At 42.3% G+C, this 23,449-nt stretch overlaps 3 protein-coding genes across 3 annotated transcripts in view; 1 reads left to right on the top strand and 2 right to left on the bottom strand.

The window, feature by feature from the left end:
- Positions 1 to 15,353, top strand: part of LOC117581843 — a 46,068-nt gene extending 30,715 nt beyond the window's left edge. Inside the window, exons 3-4 of the mRNA XM_034269298.1 lie at positions 1,994 to 2,024; positions 14,035 to 15,353. Of these exons, the coding sequence (XP_034125189.1) occupies positions 2,022 to 2,024; positions 14,035 to 14,892 (861 nt within the window). The 5' untranslated portion in view covers positions 1,994 to 2,021 and the 3' untranslated portion in view covers positions 14,893 to 15,353. The remainder of the gene's footprint in view (positions 1 to 1,993; positions 2,025 to 14,034) is intronic.
- LOC117581842 (probable cytochrome P450 310a1) lies at positions 3,789 to 5,889 on the bottom strand. The gene is made up of 6 exons (XM_034269297.1): positions 5,218 to 5,889; positions 5,045 to 5,161; positions 4,803 to 4,984; positions 4,509 to 4,739; positions 4,199 to 4,453; positions 3,789 to 4,140 (listed from the first exon to the last, which is right to left on the bottom strand). The coding sequence occupies exons 1-6, from the start codon at positions 5,706 to 5,708 to the stop codon at positions 3,905 to 3,907; spliced, it is 1,512 nt and encodes a 503-aa protein (XP_034125188.1). The 5' UTR covers positions 5,709 to 5,889; the 3' UTR covers positions 3,789 to 3,904.
- Positions 15,354 to 19,243: 3,890 nt separating the features above from the next.
- On the bottom strand, positions 19,244 to 20,664 carry LOC117581841 (actin-related protein 2-like). The gene is made up of 2 exons (XM_034269296.1): positions 20,547 to 20,664; positions 19,244 to 20,491 (listed from the first exon to the last, which is right to left on the bottom strand). The coding sequence occupies exon 2, from the start codon at positions 20,484 to 20,486 to the stop codon at positions 19,272 to 19,274; it is 1,215 nt and encodes a 404-aa protein (XP_034125187.1). The 5' UTR covers positions 20,487 to 20,491; positions 20,547 to 20,664; the 3' UTR covers positions 19,244 to 19,271.
- Positions 20,665 to 23,449: the final 2,785 nt, after the last annotated feature.

The raw sequence follows: 23,449 nt of genomic DNA, 5'->3' as shown, positions 1-23,449 counted from the left end.
ACAGCCCGTCAAAGAACAACAGCAACAGAAAGAACAACAGCAACAACAACCTTATAAACAACATGGGACAATGCAACAACAAACAGCTGCACGCACATCTTGCATCGTGCAACAGAAGCTGCAGCAGCAGCCGCAGCAGCAGCCACAGCCGCAGCCAGCAGTCCCGTCAGCCGCATCATCCTCATCCTCAATGCTCTCTCCCACATCCTCTCTGCGGCATCAAAGAAGAAGGCTGTCGAGTCACGGCACCTCACAGCTCTCATATGCAGTTTTTGAAGGGCGGCAGGCGGCAGTCGCTTGCACATGCAACTCCATGTGGCAATTATGTGGATGCAACGCACACAAATTGAAAAAGTAAACCAACTGCAACTGCACAGCCAACATGCGAGTTGATCCAAAAACCCATGCAGATACCAGCTACAGTGAAGCAGCTAGAGATGGAAATAGAGTGAAAAATATTTCAATTAAAAATGGAAATACTTTTTACAGTTTTTGAAGACTGACATCAACCGCTATAAATGTAAATTTAAATACAAATCTTCCCCTAACGCCACTGAAAGTATATTTTTTGGTATCTGCTGCTGGTTCTCTTTATCGATCGAGTTCCACTGTTTTCTGACAATTTTCAACTGCAATTTTCTCTCACAATTTGTCATGCCCCTTTGCTTGGCAGTTACTCACTCACCCAACTCTTAATGATAATAATCTTCGTACACACACAAACACACACACACAGAATCCACTCTCCAGCAATGTTTAATTGTTAAACAAATATGCAGCAAAAGAAGAGAAGAGCTGAGACACAGACCCAGCCAGGCACTGGGGCAGCATTAAAGGCCATGCCCGAGCATTTACTTAGTTTTATTACAGCTGACCCTCGGAGGTCGTGGTTTACTTATTCTCCATTTGAGTTTTTATCTGACTTTGGGAAGAGCTCTTCTCTTTTTTAAGTGGGTAGAAAAAGTTATGTACTCGTCAGATAAGACGACCGCCAGTTAAAGTGTTTATTTGGACACGCTGTGGCATGTGGGTAGCTCTTGTTTTTTGTGAATGAGAAAAGTTCTCATCCAATTAGTGGAGATTATTGCTGGGGAGTCAACTGAAACTCAACCAAAATGTCCGCACTTATAAGTGCAGAATCTTTAACGAGTTTCTAGTTCAATCAAAAGGAATGTGAAAGAGAGAATTGCATTTTGATGTATTTTAATGAATAAATGAAAGTGATGCTTCCACTCGACTAAACTCTAAATAAAATATAGGCTGAAAGAAATGCCAATAGAAACCTGAAACAATTGCGAATAAAAACTGCAACAATTGCGAATAAAAACTGCAACAATTGCTATTTGCATAATTTATTGTAAATATTCTGTTATATAATAAATACACCGAAAAAATATATTATATCATTGGCAAAAATGTGTGAAATATCTAACCAAAACCCCATATAATATTTGTCTAATTTTTTTGCCATTTCTTTGTTATTTGTTATGCTAAAATTTCACCAAACAATTTCATTTCACAGCCACTTTTTCTCATGCAAATATTTGCCATCTGTTTGCCTTTGTCGGCCTTTACCTTTGAGTTGGAAAATACAACAGAAATATCTCGAATTTCTATCTGTGCTTGTGGGATAATAAATACCTAAGCCTCTTCGAGCCATTTAGGGGTATTTAAGGTGATTTTATTTGGGCTACAAATACAACTTGATCTAAGCCAAAACCAAAGTCAACTCGAACCCAAAGTCAGATGTCAATTGTCTAATTAAAAGCCAACTGCAGCGATAACCTTTTATGTCAGTTTCAAGTTGAGCTTTATATTTGCTTCGAAAAAAATGTATCTTTCACTTTTGCCTGCAGCTCAAGTTTGTTTGTCGCTGCGGTTGCAAGCTTATTTTATTTTAAAATTAAAGTTCAATAACACGCAGCCTTAAATGTAACTTGATTAATCACATTTGTAATGAACTTTTTCTCGTTTTTCTTCTCTCTCATTGCAGCATAACCGCAAAAACAAATCTTGAAATTATGGTAAGTTAATAACCCTAATTTGAGTACAAATTTACATGAGAACGAGCAGTATTTAGGGAACCATTTCCCCCGCCTGTCCCTGAGGTAAAATATATCATAATTTGTGCGAAGGGAAATGAATATTTTATAACGAGCAAAAAACAAAGCGAGGACAGCAACTTTGTACTTACTTTTGTTTGCCAGGGTATGTGTGGGTGGCGTAGGGTGTTCTGGGTTCACGGAAAAGATTGAAATGAAATGAAATATGAAATAAATGCTTAAAGCAAACAAGGATTTATGGAGCTTTTTTTGAGCAATATTTAAATGACTATTTGGATTTGGGAAACACACTATAATTTCTCTTCATGTATTGATGGATGAATTGTCTATCTTTTTGCTAAAATTCTCCAAGATCGAAGGCGTTATTGCATCTAGAACGAAGTCCCTAAGCATTAGGTATATTTATCCATTCCCATTCCAGTCATTTTATATAAAATTTGCCCAATGAAAAGGTATTCCCACAGTCTAAATTCCTCCTAAGTCTTGCACCATATTTAACTTTTCAAATTGTGAGTCGGTAGGTTGCTCTCCTAGCTTGCCATTTTGACCGCTTAATGTGGAATGAGTAATGTTTAAATGTAACCAGGACAATGGCAGCGAAGATGTTGCCAAAGGGAGTTGGGTACGGAGCCAGAACACGAGAAATTTCCCTCGACTCGGGTTGCTCTCATGCAATTTATATACGACACTTGCCCTGGCAACACCGCCAGCAGCCAGCTACCATCCACCAGCAGCATCCTTCAGCACCATCCAGCAACACCCAAACTGGGTCACAACATGTATCTTTGTGTGTATTCATGTGAAGAGCTCCACTTGCTCTGAATGTTGTCTATTCCGAAGAGCAGCTCACGTTGTTCTTGGCTCTTTAAATTTGTTATACATCCTGGCTGCCTGTCAGCCAGCAGTCGGTTTGATTGAATTTCAATTTGAATGCCCAATGGGCTCCGGTGCCGTGCCAACCAAAAGTCATAAAGTTTGTGCTGGATTTTTGGTCAAAAGTTTCCAGGTCATTTATCTCGGAGCTTAGCCCGGGCTCAGTCTCCAATTATTGTGATTGGTTTTTCGGGCTGGGCCCACCTAAGAAAAGTTTTCATTAATGTAAAATACTTGGCACACTCATTAGAGTCCATTTGTTTGTGACATTGTCCACTTCGGGACCCTCTCTGTGCTCCGTCTTTGGGATGATAAATGTGTCCATAATGCGGCCTAATTGCGGCATCATTAGAGCCAGAGAGGCGCCTCTTAGGCCTGATTGCCCTGGCCCATGGCGAGTACTCGTACACACACTTGAAATGGATTGGCAGCCCCCCAGTCCCCAGACGAGTTGAGTGTTTTGAGACTATGACTTTTGGCCATGGAAATGACACACTCCTCCGCAATGGGATCCCTCTGTCATGTTGTATTGGCAACGAAGCAAATCAAATTTAATGATGAGCTCAGATTGGAGCAAATGTCGTTTACGCCCGAGCTGTGATTCCGGCTATCTATCTATGGTATCTGTGTGCTGTATCTCCATACGAGTATCTCTATCCAATCCAATTCAATGCCGTGTCTATCACCCGGCGAAGTTGGCGTAAACAACAACAGACACATTGGAGTGACGAATTTAATGCGCTGCCTCGTACGCTCGGGGCACCCAGAACCTTTGCCATATTGCAAAAGTTAACGAAGCGAATGGCAAACAAGGAACGACAGTCAACACACACGAACACCTCGAACGAGCTGTGACCGTAATATACTGTATTTTATTTATAGCATAATTTTAGGTGCCTCGCACAGGAAAGCAACAAAGTGTTGCAAAAGGACACAGAACACACACACACACACACAAATTAAAGAACTTAACAGCTGAAAGAGTTTCTCCCCGATCCTAATTTACTTTTAGCGTAGCTGTAAAATTTCGGCTTTATTTCGCGCCTTTTCAACCTGACTTTCAGACCATCTTTGGTGCGTATAAACGGAGCTGGTTGATGCGAAATTTCTATGTTTTCCATGAGCGCTGCATCCAATTCCAGATGAAAGTTTTGCAGCACTTTGATCAGCGCAACTTTGATGACCATTTTGGCAAAGTTTTGCCCTGCGAGAATACATTTTCTTAGTTTCGGTGGCTAAGTTTTTGGTAGCCAATAACTTACCCACACACTGAGCTCCACCAATGCCGAACCCAATGAAGGCACTGCTCTGGCACTCCGCAGACTTTTCTGTATGTAGGAACCTTAAAGGTTTGTACTTCATGGGCTCGCTGAAGTAGCGCTCGTCTCGGTGTATGGCCAGCAGGGGCACCATCAGGGTTTTGCCCTCATCAATGGTAAACTTAGTGTTGGGCAGCGTATAACTTTTGCGGCAAATGCGTTCAATGATGGGTAATGGTGGATATTTGCGATTGGTTTCTGTGTACAGAGAAAGATTGTATTTCTACACCAATATAGGTCTCCTTTGACCCACCTTTAAGACACATATCCATGTACTTGAGTCCTTCGAGCTCCTCAAACTTGAGTAAGCCATTCTCTACGCTTAGTTCCTTGATTTCAGTTTGAAGTTTCTCCACTATGAGTGGTTCTTGCAGTATCTCAAAGAGTGTTAGTGTTATATTTGAGGATACCGAATCTAGGGATACTTTGAGCAGCTCCTCAGCCACTTTAGCCACACGTTTGATGGACAAAAGTTTGTCTTGTTCTGTTTAGTAGGAAGAGAGTTGTCAGAGATAATAATTCTATGTCAAATCTGTGTCTAGCTCACCATTATCCATATCTATTTGCCACTTGTCCCCGCTGATGTCATTGCCATTGCGGAATCTAATGAGTAATTGGAGTATATCTTTGCGTATAAGTCCATGCTCCTCGCGATGCTCAACGCCTTGCTTGATGAGATCCCTGAGGCGATAGGTGAAGGAGGATTTCTGTGGCAGGCGCCTTAGAGTGCTTTGGGGAATCAATTATAGAGACTAAATAAAGATAAAATAGTTTTTTGTATTGGCTTACAATGACTGAAGACTGGCATGCCCTGTGCTCACATAGCTGCTGAGTATGTGATCCTTTTGCTCAAAGTTGTTGACATCCAAACCGTAAATAAGATTGCCTATAATGTTGATGGCATAACTGAAAGAAAAACTCTTAGAATGTCTCTCTTTGGTTGTTGCAAGTCTTCCACTTACACTCTCAACATTTGCTGCAAATCCAGTTCCAGTGCCCTGCCCTGTGCCTGTTCCAAGTGCAACAAATGGGCTGTCAAATGATCTCCCACACGCTGCACATGGCCAAACATCTCTGACAGCCGTTTGGTGGCAAATATTGGCGATAGCTTCTCCAACAGATTGAACCGCCTGTAGCCCTTGACATAGTCCCATTTGAGGTCATTAAAGTGTCCATTCGACTGCTGGAGTATCGTTTGAGCCAATTCCACATTGCGAACGATGAGCACCGGCCGAAAGAAGCAGTAGATGCCCAATAGACGATCACGACCCGTCTGGTAGGCCTCACAGATGGCCTCCACATGTCGGAATTCCCGACGATAGGCCTGATGCAGGAAAGACCACGAGATGCCGGCCCTTTCCGAGGGGAAGCCCTTGCGTCGCCAGTGGCTATAGATGTGTCGCACAGCCAGAAAGATCACCGAATACAGCAGAATGGGCAGCAGCAGCCACATGTCGATGGAAAGTGAAGTGAAGTTCTCTTTGAAGATGATGTTGAAACGCTGACGGGCCTTGATAGACTGAGGACAGAAGAGTCTCTCTCGTCTTGTCTCGTCTCGTCTTGTCTCACAGATAATTACTATGAGTTGGCAGGGCTGGCCTGCCTGACTGCTTCGAGTGTTTGCCCTGGATGAAGCTGAACGAAATCGAAAGTCGCGATCGGACCGGCACTCGTCTGCCAACTGACAAGACAAAACTGCAAGTCAATCTTGTCTGACCAAAAACAATATTCAGTCGAAAACACAAAACAATTTTTTGTTCGAAATGCCGGCCACATGCTATCACATTCAGTTATCTTTCCCGCTCTTGCTGTCTCTGTCTCTGTTGCGCCCTGCAAGCCACTCTTTGTTGTCTCTTTCGCACGTGGTTCTTGCCTGATAATGGGATTCCAGCGTCTGGCTGCTGCCTGCTGTCTGCTGCCCTTCGCTGCACGTCCTGATAATTATTTATACAGCAGCAGCAGTGGCCATGTACCATGTCATTATCAAAGTCTGGACAAGTTTTTTGGTGTTCCAAAAATGATACTTGATGCTCATGGTTGGGTGGGGGTATATAAGAACAGGAAAAGCTGAGTGAGAGGAGTTGGAATGAAGATCTTCGAGGGATAAGGGTCTGATAATAACTAAGGAGTAGACTGGAGAAGATCTAACCTAAAAGATAAAGAAAATTATATCTTTAGATGTATGATACGAGGCATTGTTTAGTCGTTTCCTTTCTCTATATTCATTCCTGCTTCAGCCTCTCGCTCTTCCCTACATCTTCATCTCTCTTTCTGATCTGACAAGTGGCATCCCCTCCCTTGCTTATACTTAGTTCGGATAAGCCTTAGCCTCTATGTATTAGCTACTTAGTACCGAGTGCTATTGTACTATTGTACAGCGCATTCGTCACGGACTCTTATCAAAAGAAATTGTTCAGGCAGAGGCAGAGATCATTGCATGGCAATCTCCGGGTGAGCAGCACCTAAGGTGAACACTTGGAAACAGTTTGGAACAAAATAAATGAAAGAAATACGGGATGAGCTGTCTGATAGTTGAGAGATTTGTTTGGCTCTGTATAGTAGGTAATTATAATTAGGTTATTAGGTAATTTAGCGAGCAACTAATGATGGCGCTTAGATTTACATTGAGTAAGCAATTTGCTGGAATTACTCATGGGATAAGTCCAATGAGATTTGGCATTGCTACTTCTCTCCTCCACTGCTGCCTCACATTATATCTGCCACATTCTGTAATCCAAGACTTTAATTTCCGATAAACTGATTAAGCAAACTTTCATAACAATCTCCAATCTCTTTCGCAATCATTATTTCCATTACGCATTATTGTCAGTCGCTTTTTTTTGCCTTCGCACAATTATTGTTTTAGCCACACAGACAGACTGCCAGACAGCCAGACAGCCAGACAGGTAGCCTCTAAAGTGTCAATTTCAGTGCCTAACCAAGTGTACAAGAGGCAATTCCTGCTCCCAAAAAGGGAAGTTGTTAATCACGCCCCTTTGCATGCCACACCGTTCGTTGCAAAAATGCAAATTGTGTAAAAAAAAAAACAACAAAAAACGGCGACTAAAACTGCATGAAAATTGTTGGCATTGTCGCTGCCACACCGGAGGCAATTTTCCAGCGGAGCGAGCGGTGAAAGAAGGAGACAGAGAGAGAGAGAGAGAGGTAGAGGAATCCACTTGTTGCCTGCTGCTGCACATAATTGCTGTTGCCCCTGGGAATTTGATTTAAATGAGCCCCTATACCAGCCATCCATACATGCATATATTTTGCGGCTTATATGGAGCAGGTTTCATGGAGTTATGCCACAGAAAATTCTCACAAGCCCTGGGTTAGCAGTTCATTGGGTTTGGGTTGAGGGAACTGGGAATCGGAGTATCTGGGAATCGAACGAGCCCACATTGACTGACTGCTGGCAATTGTCCTTTCAATTGACTGCTTGCCAAAAGCAATTCCAATATTACTTTATTGAGTTGGCACAACTCTGTACTCTGCACTCTCTGCGCATCTGCTTTATCGATGAGGCCTTGTGCCAACTCATGGCAGTGGCTCCAGCAGCAACAGCTTGTTGCCATGGCTCATCAGGAACAGTAGCAAGTCATGCCAGAAATTGAATGAAGTTGGCAAATATTGCAGTTGCGTTTGCCCACTTTTTGTGGCCACAAAATGACTTGACAGATTCTGTGCAGCATCGGGGCAAAGATGGGCTTGGGCACAATTACGGCCAAATTTCCAAAGAACTTTCATGATGGTTTTTTGATGGAGATTGAGTAACGATCAAGTTTTTATGCAAAGTACATAATATTTAATTGAGGTAGTTGTTGGTTCTTGTTATACCTTTTACTTTAAAGTACTTATAGTGCTCCCAATGGAGACAGAAAGAAGGCTCTTACATGCAGAAAAACTTTCTCACGTCTAAGCTGTTGCTGTTTTATTTCCATCATTTTCTAGATATATTTCTAAGATATTCATAGCCATATTGACAGTTTATTAGTTCAAGAACATCTTTAAAAAAGTAAAGTAAATGTCAGTCTCCATATCCATAAACACATATTCGATTATATTATTCAATTATAATTATAATTCCCGACATTCAATCTCCTTTATGTGTTCATATTTATGGCTTTTTAGTCATCCAAATGAACAAATGTTCATTGATTGAATTGAATGATTCATTCTGTCGATGAGGCATTTGTTTTGCATTATTTCAGCCACAGACACGTGTCGTCGTATTCACTTTGCACGTTCTGTTCTCACATTCTCACACACATCTGTTCGTTCGAGTACTGTGTATTCCCTCAAAAGGTAATTATTCCACGACAAAAAATATGTTCCATAGCTGCTTTTTTTCGCAGTGCTTTTTCCCAAGAAAAATTACGTAAATATTACATTTTTTTTTTGCTATTTTAATTTGCTCATAAATCAAAATGTTTTGGGGCCCCCAGAGTACAATGAAATTTGAGTGAGAGAACGCAGTGGATGGGGAAGGAGATGCGACGAAAACGAAACTTGTTAGTCAGCCACTTGACAGACAAGCTATGGTCGGATATATGTAGATGCTTCTCCCAACTCCGGGGCACTCGCTCCTTGTAGGATAGTTGACAATGCAAAGCTTTGTTTGAAATATGGTTGGCGCACGCACCCTGGAAAGAGTACGAGTACGGGCATGAGAGAACAAGGAAATGCAGTCGTGAAAATGTACGTCTTTACACCTAAAGTATCACGATTGATCACTTGTAAAATAGCTCCAAATCAAATGAATATTTTACTATTATTATATGTTTTCTACTATTATTATAGAAGAAGCAAAGGAGCTTTAAAAATGACATCTCTATTATAAACCCTCTTCTGGGTATCTAGCCGGTATCTTCTAGTCTAAATATCGCCCCTTTGCACGTTTGTTTTCCATCACAGAATCTACTGTGAAGTTCATGAACAAATGCTAAAAAGCAAACCGCGTAAAACATACTATATATAAACAAATATATGTGTTTCTCATATTTACATGCAAATTACTCATTGAGAAGATGAGTGCAACCAGTGAGCAGAGGAGAGCAGCGAGTGGTCTGTGGCTGGGGCTGGGGGTAAACAGCGGTTGAGGTTGAGATGTACCAAGTTTGAGTGAGAAATTTGCATGTTTATGCGAAAAAATATTTTGGTTGTTTGTTATGAAAATGTTCGCATTTGTCGTGTGAGAAGAGAGTGAAGAAGAAAAAATAAATGACATTCCTGTTGGCTGCTGGCAAATGCGCGATTTGTGGCAGGAACCACTTATGTATACATATGTATGTACATACGAGTATACATATTTACATATATGTATGTATACACATCCTTAAAGTCTGCATTTTCATATGAAACTTTCTGTCTGGTGTTTGAAGGAAGTGTCAGCGCCAAGGCACTTGATGCAAATGCAAATTTTCTCTCTACGCAAATTGGATTTTAATAACAAATTCAATTTAACTTGCAGCGCTTTTTTGCTGGTTTTTTTATTATTTGGGGGATACACATGCTCGCACGTGGAGCGGGTATAACAATAATTGGTTTTGGGTTCTTCTTGGGGGCAGAGAGAGAGCGAAAGATAAGGTCAGGCCCTGGCCAGGCGAGACGGAGAGGCTTTTGTGTATTTTAATTGAATTTCCAGTGACTGAAAAAATTAAATCACTGCACGTAGCCGCCCGTCCCCTGATAGTAGTAGTTCCCGATGCACTTGAGTGAGTTTCCATAAAGCGCAGAGAGATCTATGGCAGAAACCAGTTCCAAAATGAGTCAGAAATTAACATAAAGGTTGAGAGTCGGGTTAAACTGTAGGAGCATGCCCAGAGCCATTGTTAGAAATCACAGGCACGCCCACCAGCTTGCCCCGCCCGCAGCTAACGGTAGGCAATTGTTGCAAGTCGGCAACAAATTGTTTGATTTCTGTTTGTGACTGGATCTCTTTTCTCATGTCAACATTTTCACTGACCTGCCTGAGTGCCTGGGGGGAAAGCCGTGTGCAGCGCGGGGGCTGCCATGGGCTGGCAAAAACTTTGACAATTGAAGTGAATCATAAGTTTGATTGATGGCCAAAAATAGCTATGATTGATATGTATCTGATGCCAAGAGTATCTGAAATTCGCTTTGGTTCTTTTGGTGCTTCATTTTGGTATTTCTGTATTTTATTTTCATTCATTCCATTCCTTGTTTGGCCTGTCAATTTCAAACATTTGTCAAACGACACAACAAATAAAGTGAAATATGAAATTTTGTGACAGTTTCCCAGTGCTCAGTGCCCCCAGGGGGCGTGCTCGTGGCTCAGGCTTGACCTGAAAATGATTTTTGTGCTTTTTGTTCTTTAATAAAGTTTAGGCGGAAATCTAAAGCGTTAGTTTTGGAGTTTTTTTTAAGCAATTTTAAGGTTATTAATGGAAATTGGTAAAGGAATTGATTTATCTCTAGCCTTTATATGAGCCAAAACCTCACTCAGCATTCTCTACGACAGTTTGTCTTTTATCTTCTTTAATGCTTACTCTACAGATTCCCTAGATAAACCCTCACCCTCACCTACAAGTGATCTCCCAAGCGCACAGACAAATATTTGATTTATCTCTTAGCATAGATCTTCCCTCATTGTGTGGACAACCTCCCAGCAATTTAGCCCCCAAAAGCAGCACGAAAGCCCCAATTAATTGCCAAATTGTATATGGCTAAATATAATTGCCATAAATAACAGCGAGCGCAAGCCTTTGCCTTTTTTTTGTGGCTCCTCTGTGTTGTTGATTTTGGTCGATTATTAGCTCAAAATACACACGAGGCCATAAATAACAGCGAGGGAAAAATTACGCATACGCTGCTTGGTACGATGGAAAAATTTGACATTGAACTTGCGGCTTCCCATTCGATTCGATAGCGCTGAAGGCCAACTGGAAGGACATGCAAAGGGGGGAGGACTTATAGAGGGTTGGCTTTTGGTCTGTAGGGAGTGGCTGGTGGCATTAAATATTCATTTGGCAGGCGGCTGCCATGACAACAATAAAAATGTCCCCAACAGAGAGTTAGATGTGAGAACAAAAGGAAAATAAACATGCCGTTGGTATAGCCACTAAAAAGATATCGCTTGATTGGAAATATGGAAAACTGAAGGAGAATTAGCAGTGAAGAGGGAGAGATAATATCCTTGACTGCCAAGCCACACTATGACAAAGAGCGACAAGGAGGCTTGCCTGTGCCTGTTGCCAAAGGAATACAATATACCCTACTAAAACCACAATGAATGGGTAGGAAAACCAAAGCAAAAGAGGGACAACATTTTTAATTGTTTGACCAAAACGTTCGATGTAGACAAAAGGTTCTCTCACTCTACCCTCCGCCCTTAGAGAGTCCCCGAGTGGGTGGCTGGGAAGTTGGATAGGGCGCTCGTAATGAAGCCACATAAATCTCGGCACTAAATATATTTCGCCAAAGATTGGGGAGCTGGGGACCTAGCAGGCAAAGTGAGGCAATTAATCTTACCCTCAAGATATATAAACAGACACATATATAAACTTTTTTTCTTGCTGTTTGTTGCTGGCCGAACCCGAAGGGGACACGTAAAGAAGTACTCAAGGGAACATCGCAGCCGTCGCTTCCCCGTGGACGACATCTAGGTTCCGGTAAAAGTAATAGCACAATAAATGTGCATCAGGCTTGCCCAAGAATCACCGCAGTTAAGGTTTGTCTCCCATCTCCCCTGTGCGTGTAAATTATAGATAACCGTGTTAATGTTGCAGCATCCCCTGTGTAGGGAAGCGGCCCTCTGCCGCATAACTTTTGTGGCCTGCCCCAAACAAACAAAGTTTGTTCCTTCTGTAAAAGTTTTTTCTCTGGCCATGGCTTGGGCCTAAAAGTGTGCCAAAAGCAGCGCCACGGATGTACGAGATGCTGGTACATTTCCAGAGCAACTTCCTGCGTGTCCTGGACAAATTTCCTGCCAGCCCCAACCACAAGTTTGTCGACGCTCCTTGTTGAAATGCCAAGCACTTTTCCAGGGCTTCCCTCCGACCCCAAACATATTTGTTGATTATTATTTATTGTTGGCCACGTCTCTCGGTGGGTAGGGAGTGGAGCGAATTTAAAGACACGTTCAAGTGTTTAGCACTTTCCATTTTAACGCTAAAAACTTTACAGGTTTCTCCTGCTCTACGGGGGCGAGCGGTTGGCAAAAATTAGCAATTTAAATAATTTAATTACGCCGTGACCTGCAATTTTGTGGCGTTAATAAAAACGTGCCCCTCCCATGTCCACGTGCCAGCGGCTTTGGCACTTCCCAAAAAACTTTTTGGTCTAGCAAAATTATAACGCTCCTGATTCATTAGTTATGCCCTTTGGATCTGCCAGCTTTCCTGTAAATTGGATGTACATAAGTACACGTAGTAGTTTACGCTCAACTTTTTCTTTTTTCTTTCGGTTTTTTGCCAGGTTTTTTAGGTATTTGCATGGAACGTGAGTTCTTTGATATGGAGATTCTGTTTTGGTGGCATGTCCGAGTGGGAGGGAATGCTGGGAATGTGTTCTGGTGGAATGCAACCAACCAAATTGGTTTTTGGTTATACGAGACTATTTTCTGTTTATATTTGGTTACAATTTAAATGAAAATTTACAAGGTGCAAAATTGGCTAAAAGAAATATTGGCTTAGCCGGCAACGTTTTATTCGATGAAAAATTGGCGGAAAATTGGCATAAAGGCATTTTGGCATTTTTATGCAAATATCAAACATGAAAGTGTGAAAAGAAATATAGTTTTAATTTGATTTTAGTGCATATTTTTTAACGAGAATTAACCTTTGGTGAGGTTTGTTTAATTTTGATGCAGAGGATTATTTTCAGCCGCTCAAAAGGAGTTAATCTGCCTTGAACACACAGTTTCCATTAGCCAAATCTTTGAACTTGTTATCCCACTGGCCATCTATAATTAACACTCTAAGAAATATTCAAAAATTAATTGAAATTTGCACACATTTAACTCTTCTGTCTCAAGGAATGTTCGCTCCCCGAAGACACACACAAATTGATTGATTGAATGAAGATGGTTATTTAATCATCTTTGGAATTGTTTAAGTAAATGAATTTTTGGCAAATTGTTCATCGGAGTTCATTGAGTTGAGTAAAATGTGAACATGTTGTGGATTTGCTTGCTGGCTGAGAGTTTCTGGAGCGGAAATTGATTGTGTTTAATTTCCAGCAGAGCGACCGCAATGGAAATAGTATTTATTTTGATTGTTTTATTGCTGTTTTCACTTGGCAGCAGCAGTGGCAAATTGCAACAAAGTAAATAACAAATTAGAGTGCAAAAAAAAAGAAGAGCTGGAAATGTTGCAAGGGAATGGCAGGTACCTAGAAACTGCTCTTAAAAATGGTTAAAAATTCGTTTAAAATATTTGTTGATGGTAATAGTTCTGTGGGTTGACAAGCAGCTTCAGGTACTCATTTTTCCATGCACACAGCATACCCTACAAATTACAGGGTAACATTATAAAGCCAAAGCGCGTGCTGGAAATTTGTTTATATTTTTTTATGGTTGCCAACTTTTTGCACTGTGTCTGTGGCTCCTAGAGAGGTGCCACAAAACAGCGAAAAAAGTGACTACAATGGAGAAACGAGAATTGCATTAGTGGGGAGGGAAATGCAACTATGTTTGCCACTTTAACCGAAACGAAAAACGAAAAGCGAACCAAAAACCGCTGCTAAAAAGCTCTCTCTAGCCACAGAAATCTAATTTGGCACTCTGTCGCCTCTTTCCTTTTTCCCTTTGTCTTTTGTAGATGCCGCATGGTCGTGCCCCAGAGACACGTCGCCGTTTGGGCTCGGTGAGCGACTCGGCCCCACCATCAGAGTCCAGCGATGGCACAGGCTTCTCATCGGCCTCATCGGAGCAGCGGGATGAGCTGATACTCCACGCGGACTGGTCGGGCGCCCATTCACACTCGTCAGCACAGCGGAGCAGCGCCCATGGCACCACATCGCTATACAATGCATCGGACATTGATGCGGACACCATCAGCACGGACACCACAAGCAACACAAACCTCTCCGACTACGAGCGCGGACAGGTGGAGAGCTTCTTCGGGGGACTGGGCACAGAGATCTTTGTCAGCGGAGCCCTGGCCAATCTGTACGAGGGAACTGGCAACGATGGTGACTGGCGTCTGGTGTTCACGGGCATACCCGTAATCCTCCACGACAAGGGCAACTCACGGGCTAGGTCCATGCCACGAGTGACCCTTGTGCTGGCTGAGCGTGGCTCCTGCTTTGCCCTCTGGTCGGATCGCATTGACAACTTGTCCAACTATCGCATTGCGGGTCCGTCCTTTCACACCATGTGCCTGTCGAGCAATCACCAGCAGATGATTGGCTTCAGCTTTGACTCCACAGACGCGGCACGCGAACTGTGGCAGCATGTGGAGCGTCTGGTCAGTGATCCGGAGAACATTGCCTTGACAGTGCCCGGCACACGCAAACAGAAGAAGCAAAAGCGCGCAAAGGCCGCCCCATTGCCGCCCAAGTCACAGATTTCGCATCCGTGCCAGTTCCATCATGTGACCAGTGTGGTGAAGGAGGATAGTGAGCGGTACTACAGCATGCAGGCCTTTGGTCCACACAATCCACAGCAGCATCGTTGAGTAGGGTCGGGCGCGTGGATCTGGAACACGAGCGCCCTCTGGTGGCAGAATTAAGCCCAACGCCAACCCCCCCGATTCCAGCGATCATCCCTTTTAGTTGATAGAGTTATAGATTAAAGATATATCTTTGTTATAGCCTCGTTTCGGGCCTAAGTTATGCCAATGTGTGTGCTCCGAGCCTAGAGTTCTCGGATGGCACACACATTCATCTGTGATACGATTTAGGCGTCTACAAAAAAAAACCTAGAAATATTAACATTAGCATTTGGAAAAGAGAAGAAAACACATAAAAAAAAAACAATTATAAATCAACGCGTAAGAGAAGTTTTCAACGTTTATAGTTCTATAATCCAATATATTCGATTTAACGAACGATTCAAGCGATTCAAGCGGTTAACAAACGATTGTCATAAGCGATGCGAAGTTTTTGTAAACCTTTTCTAATATCACACAAAACACACCATAACCATAATTATTATATATATAGCATATAGTATATATAGTGCCCGATAATCCCCCCATACATCAAGTATGTAATCTGCATAAGTCCATTTTGCAATTTGCTGCAGAAATGTTTTTGATAGCATAAATGAAAATGCTTGTTTTTTAATCGACACAAATATAAATGTTTTTTTAAATCTATGTATTATATTATGAATATATTATATATGCTATAACTAACTATATATTATATATGTAGCTGTAAGCAGTGCATCTGACATAACTATGAAATGATTTATGTAACTTGAACTTCATATTTTGCATAAGCAAAAACAAAAACACATTGCGAAAAATCAAATAAAGCTGAGAGAAAAAACCAACAAGAAGTGTAGTACAATTTTGAGAGTTTTAAATGAGATTTAAAGTCATGGATTTGGGAGTAAAACTGATGAAAAGTTTTCTATAAAATATGAAAATATCGATGGCAAAAGGCAGTTCCCAGATGAATATTAGCACTCTTACAAAAATACAAATGGAGTCACAAATCTGATGAATTATAAATCCGGAATTAAAGTACTTAAATTCTAGCACAAAAATCATCTTAAAGATAGCAAATATTTTATCCTTTCTGAACTCAATTCTAAGCACCTTCACTGAAACATTAATTGAACAAAATATGAATTGCCTATCGATTGCCTTTCCCGCCACTTTGGATTTCACTTCATAAACCTACATCAAAAGGTAGTCCAAATATCATTCAAACAATTAAAGACAATTCATTAAGTGCCATCAAATAGGTTCAATTAAGCAAAAGCCAGCCAATAATCTCTACTCTTTTGTCATTTGGCCACAAATAAATGTCAGGAATGCGAGTCGGACTGGTACTCGTATCAGACTTCAATCATTTAACCCTCATGTCTCAATTATTTTGCCAGTGAAATGCACTACCAATTACAATAACAATTAAAACCATTACGAGTGCCCGCATAATTATGCATCCAAAGTGGGGGGAAGGGAACACCATTGGAATACCAAATGTTGGATGTTGGACATGTAGAGTGAGTGGATTCTGTCAGAGTTGGAGCGAAACGGTAGCCTGATTCTGATTGACACTAGGCTCGGCTGCTGCTGCTTCTGCTGCTGCACTGGCTCTTTGCTGGAGTTGCATAACCAAGTGGCAAGCAGAGTGCCACACGATGCACATTTATGCTAATTAAGACACATCGTGTGGCAGTCAAGAGAGGCCACTAGCCACTGGCCACTGGCCACCATGGAGCCATCCATGGACAATCTCTTTCTGTCTTTCTGTGGCTTGCATTTTATGGTCGTTTTATTGTTTTATGTCTGTTTGCGTATATTACCATTATAAATGCCATTATGCAGCACATTTATTATTTCATGTTGAACAATTAAAATCTACAATTTCTGTGTTTGCATTCGCGTTGAATAATGTGCAGTTAAGTTTACTTGGACAACTCCCAGGTGCCTGCCGCCTGAAGTTGGGCATCCCAGCAATCCGTTCTCTGATGCAATGGTAACACAATAGTTGAAGACATTTGCAGTTGACTCCCACAAATTCCCACAACTGAAAGTCTAATTAATGGGCGACCTTGATTAAGCTCAAAACAATGGCAAAGCATTGCATGCAAGTGAAATGGGTTACAGCAGAGTTCACTCATTGTAGGTAATTATGGAGGGTATCAGTCTCTTATTGGGTCAGCTCTTTGTCACTTTTTTATGCAAAAATGAAGAATTGTTTGCTTTAGTTGCGTGTTTCTGTAACCCATATTTTATTTAATTAAAATCAATATCTTGCTGCTGTTTTTCTTATGAAAACCAGTATCGCTGCTCCTAAAATACTCCCAAAAGCCACCACTTACACGTAGCAGTCCCGATTTACCCTCAATTGGCATTCAATTTTAATCTTTCTCCCCCCTCCGTTTGTGTTTTGCAATTTTTCGAACTTAATCCCATTCATTATCCGCTTACCCTTACCCACCAGAAAAGCTCATCATCATACACGTAGCCCATTCCAATACCGAAAACGGAAAATGTTTTTAATCAAACCCGAAAAATGCGATTTGGTATTCAACTTTCAGCGTACATATGTGTGTTTGTGTGTGTGTGTGTGTTTGTGTGTATTAGCCATTGCCCTGCATGCGGCTGCATTTTTGATGCCATTGTCTGGGTCCAGGGGGCCAATAGTAAAGCAATCCAAATCCCCTCTATGATTTTGCTGCAGCTGCCTGGCATCAGAACTCAGGAGAACTCAGAACCCTTGGCAAAACATGCAAATTCACGGACAAAGCCAGCAAACAGCAACCAACACCGGCAACCAGCACCCGCCCAGCTTTCAACTCAAATCTAAATTCTGGCATGAAAATAGAGGAAAAATGTTCAAAATTGCATTTGCTTTCGGTTTCAACACAAAGATTACCTCGCTCCCACGCACACACATGGGCAGGGGCATTCCTACACTGAAATAAAATGATTAAATTTGGGAATCTAACTTCACGCTTTAACACCTTTTTGATTTGAGGCTGGAGTTGAAGAGTTAACTAACGACGAGAGCGAAGAATAAGTAGTGGTGCGATATGTTTACATTAGAGATAAAGATCTCTAGCGTACAAGCTACTTAAGGGCCAGAGCGCGAGGTGCTTGGTTGCAAAGAGAGAGAGAGAGAGTGCAGCGTAGAGAGGGTTAACAGTGAGCTGTAAAAGGCTGTGACCACAGACTGTTAATGAGGAGCGGGAATAGACTGTTAACTAAGACCGCTTGGAGCTGTTAACATGGGGGTGTTAACGCCGCTGCTGTTCTGTTAAACAGCTTCGACTTTACGTATTTTACTACTTTTAAAGAGATATTTATTCATATTTCCATATGGATGTGTTTAAACTAAGTATCTGGTACCATTGTGCCGTTTGTACTTTTACAATTCCATTGGTTTTTGAATGTTTACATGATATAAAAGGGTTCAAAAACAGCTTCAGAAGTTCCCATTTCCCTCAGTGCATCGCCTATAGGGTAGGGTGAATGTTTGTTGTACTCTCAGTACATGTGGGTGCCTGGGTGAGCCGCAAACATTTTGATTATTTTAGTTGACTGAAACAAAAGTGCGGCTTAATTGTTACCAACAAACAATAAGCGGAAGCTTGTGGCTTAGCTAAATCTCGTACAAAACTCGGTACGTAACGGCAAAGGCAGAGGGGAGATGCAGATACAGCTGCAGATAGACACACACTAGTGGAAGGCAAAAATGTCAATCCGAAAACCCACAATCAACAGCATTAAAATCATCTCAGATGCCAGTCAGGCACTCCACCCAGATGATGATGATGACGATGATGACGATGATGTTGCTACTGAAATCTTTTGTGCTCAGAAAAAGAAGAGAAAAAACCATTAAGTTCGAAAGAAAATGTACATGTAGATAATGCCTGGGCCGAAGAAGGTAAGTCGCTGCCCGGAGGACTACCCAACCATTCTTTATGGCAGCTTTTCAACGCGTGTTCTGTATTTGTAAACAATTTAATGCCCCGACCCCAACCCGAGCCGAGACGACACCAAAGGCACTTGTGACCTTCCGGCCTGCCTTACTTGCGACTTGGTACCTTTCTGTTGGCTCCTTTCGCTTGGGCATATATTTGCTTTGGCCTTTGCACACGCGTGTGATGTCAAGTTGAGATTTTTCTTGTCCACATTACCATTTCTATGGCATTTCCATATATGTGTATTGTGTCCTACTTACTGGCAGCAAAGAATTATGCAAAGGTGCAGACATTGAAGAGGAGACACTGCTCTGATTTTGACCCACAAAGATAATATATTTCGCTGCTCAGACTTAGGCAGAGAGACTTCAACTGAACCCTGTTTCAGTTTCTTATAAATGATGGAACTTCCCCTCTTCCCGTTTGGTTTCCCATTAAGTTTATTTTATTTCAATCCAACTTAGTTTTCTCCTTCTTGGTTACACTCTTTTTCAGCTTGTCCAACACTTTAACGCCCTGCTCCTCGTACTCCTCTTTGGAAATCCAAAACTCCTCCCGATTCTTTGTCACTTCAGCGAGAATAGAGCCGCCAGTGTAGACCATATAGCTGCGTGTTGGTGGATCCTTGATGCGTATCTTAAACTTGGGCGCTTGCTCCACTTCACTCTGCAGCACTCGCTCCAGGAACAACTTTCTCAGCTCATGCTCCAGGCGAGTGGGGAACCCGGGCAGCATGGTAGAACCCCCCGACAATACGATATGACGGAACAGCATGGGCCGCATGTCGATGTCCGCTGCTTGGATCACATTGAAAGCCATTTCAGCCAGGCCAGGACCCTCGATATCGATTAAATGTGGCTGAAAGTAAGCTTCCGCCGCCTCGAAACGCTCGCCGCCAACCTTGATGACTCGACCATCGGGCAGCTTGTAGGACTCCACCAGGACTGTGGTCTCCACGGCCAGCCGTTGCTCCTGCTCAATGTCGTAGCCAACGTAGCAGAGTTTCTCCTTCATCAGACGCACAGTTTCAAAGTCCGCGGAGTCGTTGAACACGTAGCCCCGTTGCAGCAGCAACTTGATCAAATGGCGCGTAATGCCCCGACCGGAAACCTCCAGCCGCTTGGTCAAATGTGGCAGAGCAGCCTCCTCGTAGACGGAGCAAATGTGCGTCATGCCATCCCCAGCATCGATCACAACGCCCGTCATCAGACCCTGGGCATACAGCGCGAGCACCGCTTGGGAGGCCATGTAGATTCCCTCGAAGCCGTATTGCTCGAAGAGCAACTCGGTAATCAGCTCCCGATCCTTGGCCACCATCATGGGCGACTCTGTCAGCAGTATCTTGGAGTTTGTGGGCTCAATGGCCAACTTCTTTGGCCCGAATGTGTGGTCCCACACATGGCACATGTCCTCCCAGTTACGTATGACACCATTCTCCATGGGATGGGATAAGTCAAGCAATGAGCGCAGCTCGAGCGCCTCATCGCCGACCATCACATCGTCCACTTGCAGGTTATCCACTTCGATTTTATTTAGTGCACGAAGCATGGGACGCCCCACCATTGAGGGAAAAATGTGCGCGGGAAAGTTACTGCCAGCCAGTCCACACTTTACGGATCCCGTGCCATAGTCACAGACGATTATGTGGCGACCCTTGCTGTCCATTTTGACTGGAATGCAAATTGGAAGTTGATTGGAAGCATAAATATATTGACAGAAACTTACAAGTTGTTTTGGGAGTAATTAATATGATGAGAAGTTGTGCTGCGGATTAATTGTGCACCTAATAATGCTACTCGCTCTTAAAGGCATGAATCCGGGAAGTATTGTTAATTTAATTCGCTGTAATTAGGCAAATGTTTAGACTGGTGTTGGCTAATGTCAAGCATATTTATCGATAACAATAACAAAAAACTATCACATGGCATCTCAGACCTTCAAAAATATCGGGCACGCAGTCGAAAGTGTTGAAAAGAAAATAAATCCCAATGTTTAACAGAAAATAAATTAAATTTCTGTGAGGAAAAGCACAAATTTCGAAACTTAAACCCCACAAGCAGCTATCCTTTCAGTCTTTCCGGACTCCAATTTAAGCTCCGTGACACTCCCATTACCTTCCCTTAGCCCTAGTCCAGTGGCCATACACATGCCAATTTAATTTGAATTGGCCCAAAAATAGTAATCCACATTTTTAATCAATACCACAGACACTTTGCCCCCAATACCGACTGTTGATTTTAGTCGAATTTGCTCTAGGATGGGTACACTTTTGCTTTGATTGCTGAACTGAGTTGATTAGACTCGAAATTTGAAGGAGTCAGAGGCAGGGCAGACCAAGCGTTGGCTGGGAAAAACCACACACGAGAAATGGCAAATAAAATAAAATGCATCTATTCCATAATTAACGTTTATGGTCCTGTGGGTAAGGGAAATAATTTATTTGTGAATTCCATTTGCGTTAACTGAAAATATTATTATTTTAATGTGGCTTGTGTAAAGGTTTTGGGGCTGCATTTAATCTCTTAAATTAATTACCATGCAAACAATGTTTAATTTGTTACAGTTTTTTGTACACTATTTAATGGCAAAAACTAAATGCAAATTGCGCGTGGTGTAAATTAATTAATGAATTTTAAAGGGGAAGGCAAATAAATTGCTGCTGGAAAAGACATTCCCAAGAGTGGCATTCGGAGTGGCATCTAAATGAAGTTCCTTGACTTCTTTGGCCAACTGGTTTCGGCCATGAAGTGTTAAATCAAATTTACAACAATATTAATTATGGGCTAGGCTCCAGCTCTGGGCTCTGGACTGTGTGTCTGCTCCTCTATTTCATCCTCAGTGCCTGCCTGCAGTGCTGGAGCTTCTCCTGTAGCTTATGCCACACCTGAGTGACTCTGCCCGGGTCTAATGGGCGCATGTTCTCCTCCACTGCAGCTCCTCCTCCAATTCCTGCTCCGACTTGTGCGAAAGATCAAAAGTCGCCACAGAAAGAGAGAGAGAGAGAGAGAGAAGAAGGAAGGTGGGCAGATCAAAGAGTTAAACCTGTTGGAAGCCAGAAGGAACTCAATTGCGAAACGAATATGCTCCCCGCTGTACGTACGTACGTAGCCATGTGGCAAGATCAACCAGAACCAGAGACAAGCCAGGCAGCACATGTGGCAGCACACACAGTCGCATTCTCGTACATGTGGCAATCAGTTGTGGGGCTGCCAGCCACCACCCCACCAGACCAAACATGTTTGCTGCCTCTTTGGTTTGTTCTGACTGCTGCAGCTCCTTGCCCCTTGGCTGTGTCTGCGCTCAGTCAAGCGTGCTCCAGCCGATCTCTGCAAGAGAAGTCCAAGTTCATTGCTCTGACAATCGTCTTCGTCGTCGTCTGTGCAACGTCTGTGGCAGGTCTGTGTGGCAGTCTTCATTTGGTTAAATGATGGCAGTACTTACAGCTCACGTGTCATGTAATTCCACATGCAAAAATTATGCATCTCCATTGGCAGTGACTCTTCGGAAAAGCGTTTGCTGAACTCTTGATTAATCGCCCATTTCCAGGCTCCAGCGCCACTGAACTTGGAATTGGCTGGCAAAACCGGGCTGGGATTGTAGTCAAATTTGATTTATTTGACAGGCCTGCATGATGGGGGCCATCAGCCAGCCACCACAATGCGTTTGACACTTTTTGCCATTTGCATAATTTTCATGAGAAAAGTGAGGGGGGGTCGACTGTCCAGCAGAGGGGCGGGAATTTGGTCGGTTTAATATCAAGAGAAGTCAATCAACCAAGGCTCAGTCGCAGCCCCTGCCTGTGGAGAATGGGTTTATGGCAGTTGAGCGACCCGATCTCTGTGCGTTTTGCTCTACAACAAAGTTGCATCCAATCTACTTGCTATCCAAAGTGTCTTCCATAAATTTTGTACGGAAATGCCCGAAGGAGGTTCTATCTTTATAGATATCTACAATTTATTATGTGGTCATGCTGCATGCCAGCATAAAAATTGTATTTTCTATGCAGATGACACAAAAATCGTTCAAATTTCAGTTACGTGTGCAGTGCGCCCTCCATCAGTGTGCGGGGAGTTTTGGTAGCTACTTTTTTTGCTATAGCTGCGAGCTTTTACTTGTGTGCGCAGTAGCTTCCCAGTCAGCCCGTGGCGCCAGTGTGGCTGAGAGGTGGAATATCCGTTTTAAATTTGTAATTTGAACAGAAATTAGGAGAATCTATTAAAAAAATATCGAATAAATCAGATAATTAGTGAATACGTTCTGAATAACATGAAAAGTAGTTCAATCTCATTTCACGTTTAATCACTATAAAATACTTGCCACTAGGTGAATGCCATTGATCCTCCTTAAATAAATCATGGCGCAACTTTTTGAACATCATTCCATCTGAACTTCATCACATTAAGAAGATGGATTTATTATATAAAAATAAAGCACGTATATAGTCATAAAAATAAGTGTTACACCAAGGAATATGACGAACAGAATTTTGAACAAGTTTTTCTATAGCTTTTGTGTGGGTAAAAATTTCTTTGGATTTGGATATTCCGTTCTAGTGTTTAGATTTTCAAATAGAGGTAGGATATATCTATACGCAAAGTCAACTGCGATGGGAGAACTTACATTTATGA

Source organism: Drosophila guanche, unplaced genomic scaffold (assembly GCF_900245975.1).
Source record: "Drosophila guanche unplaced genomic scaffold, DGUA_6, whole genome shotgun sequence".
NCBI classification, from domain to species: domain Eukaryota; kingdom Metazoa; phylum Arthropoda; class Insecta; order Diptera; family Drosophilidae; genus Drosophila; species Drosophila guanche.
The sequence above is the reverse complement of the archived record's forward strand: the minus strand, read 5'-3'. Positions and strand labels throughout refer to the sequence as shown.

What these genes read in the sequence shown, in the direction of transcription:
- LOC117581841 (XM_034269296.1), bottom strand. Translation starts at nt 20,486, where the DNA reads ATGGACAGCAAGGGTCGCCACATAATCGTCTGTGACTATGGCACGGGA.
- LOC117581842 (XM_034269297.1), bottom strand. Translation starts at nt 5,708, where the DNA reads ATGTGGCTGCTGCTGCCCATTCTGCTGTATTCGGTGATCTTTCTGGCT. An exon ending in CATGCCAGTCTTCAGTCATT is followed by an intron (nt 4,985 to 5,044) that starts GTAAGCCAATAC and finishes GATTCCCCAAAG; the next exon opens with CACTCTAAGGCGCCTGCCAC. An exon ending in TGGTGGAGCTCAGTGTGTGG is followed by an intron (nt 4,141 to 4,198) that starts GTAAGTTATTGG and finishes GTATTCTCGCAG; the next exon opens with GGCAAAACTTTGCCAAAATG.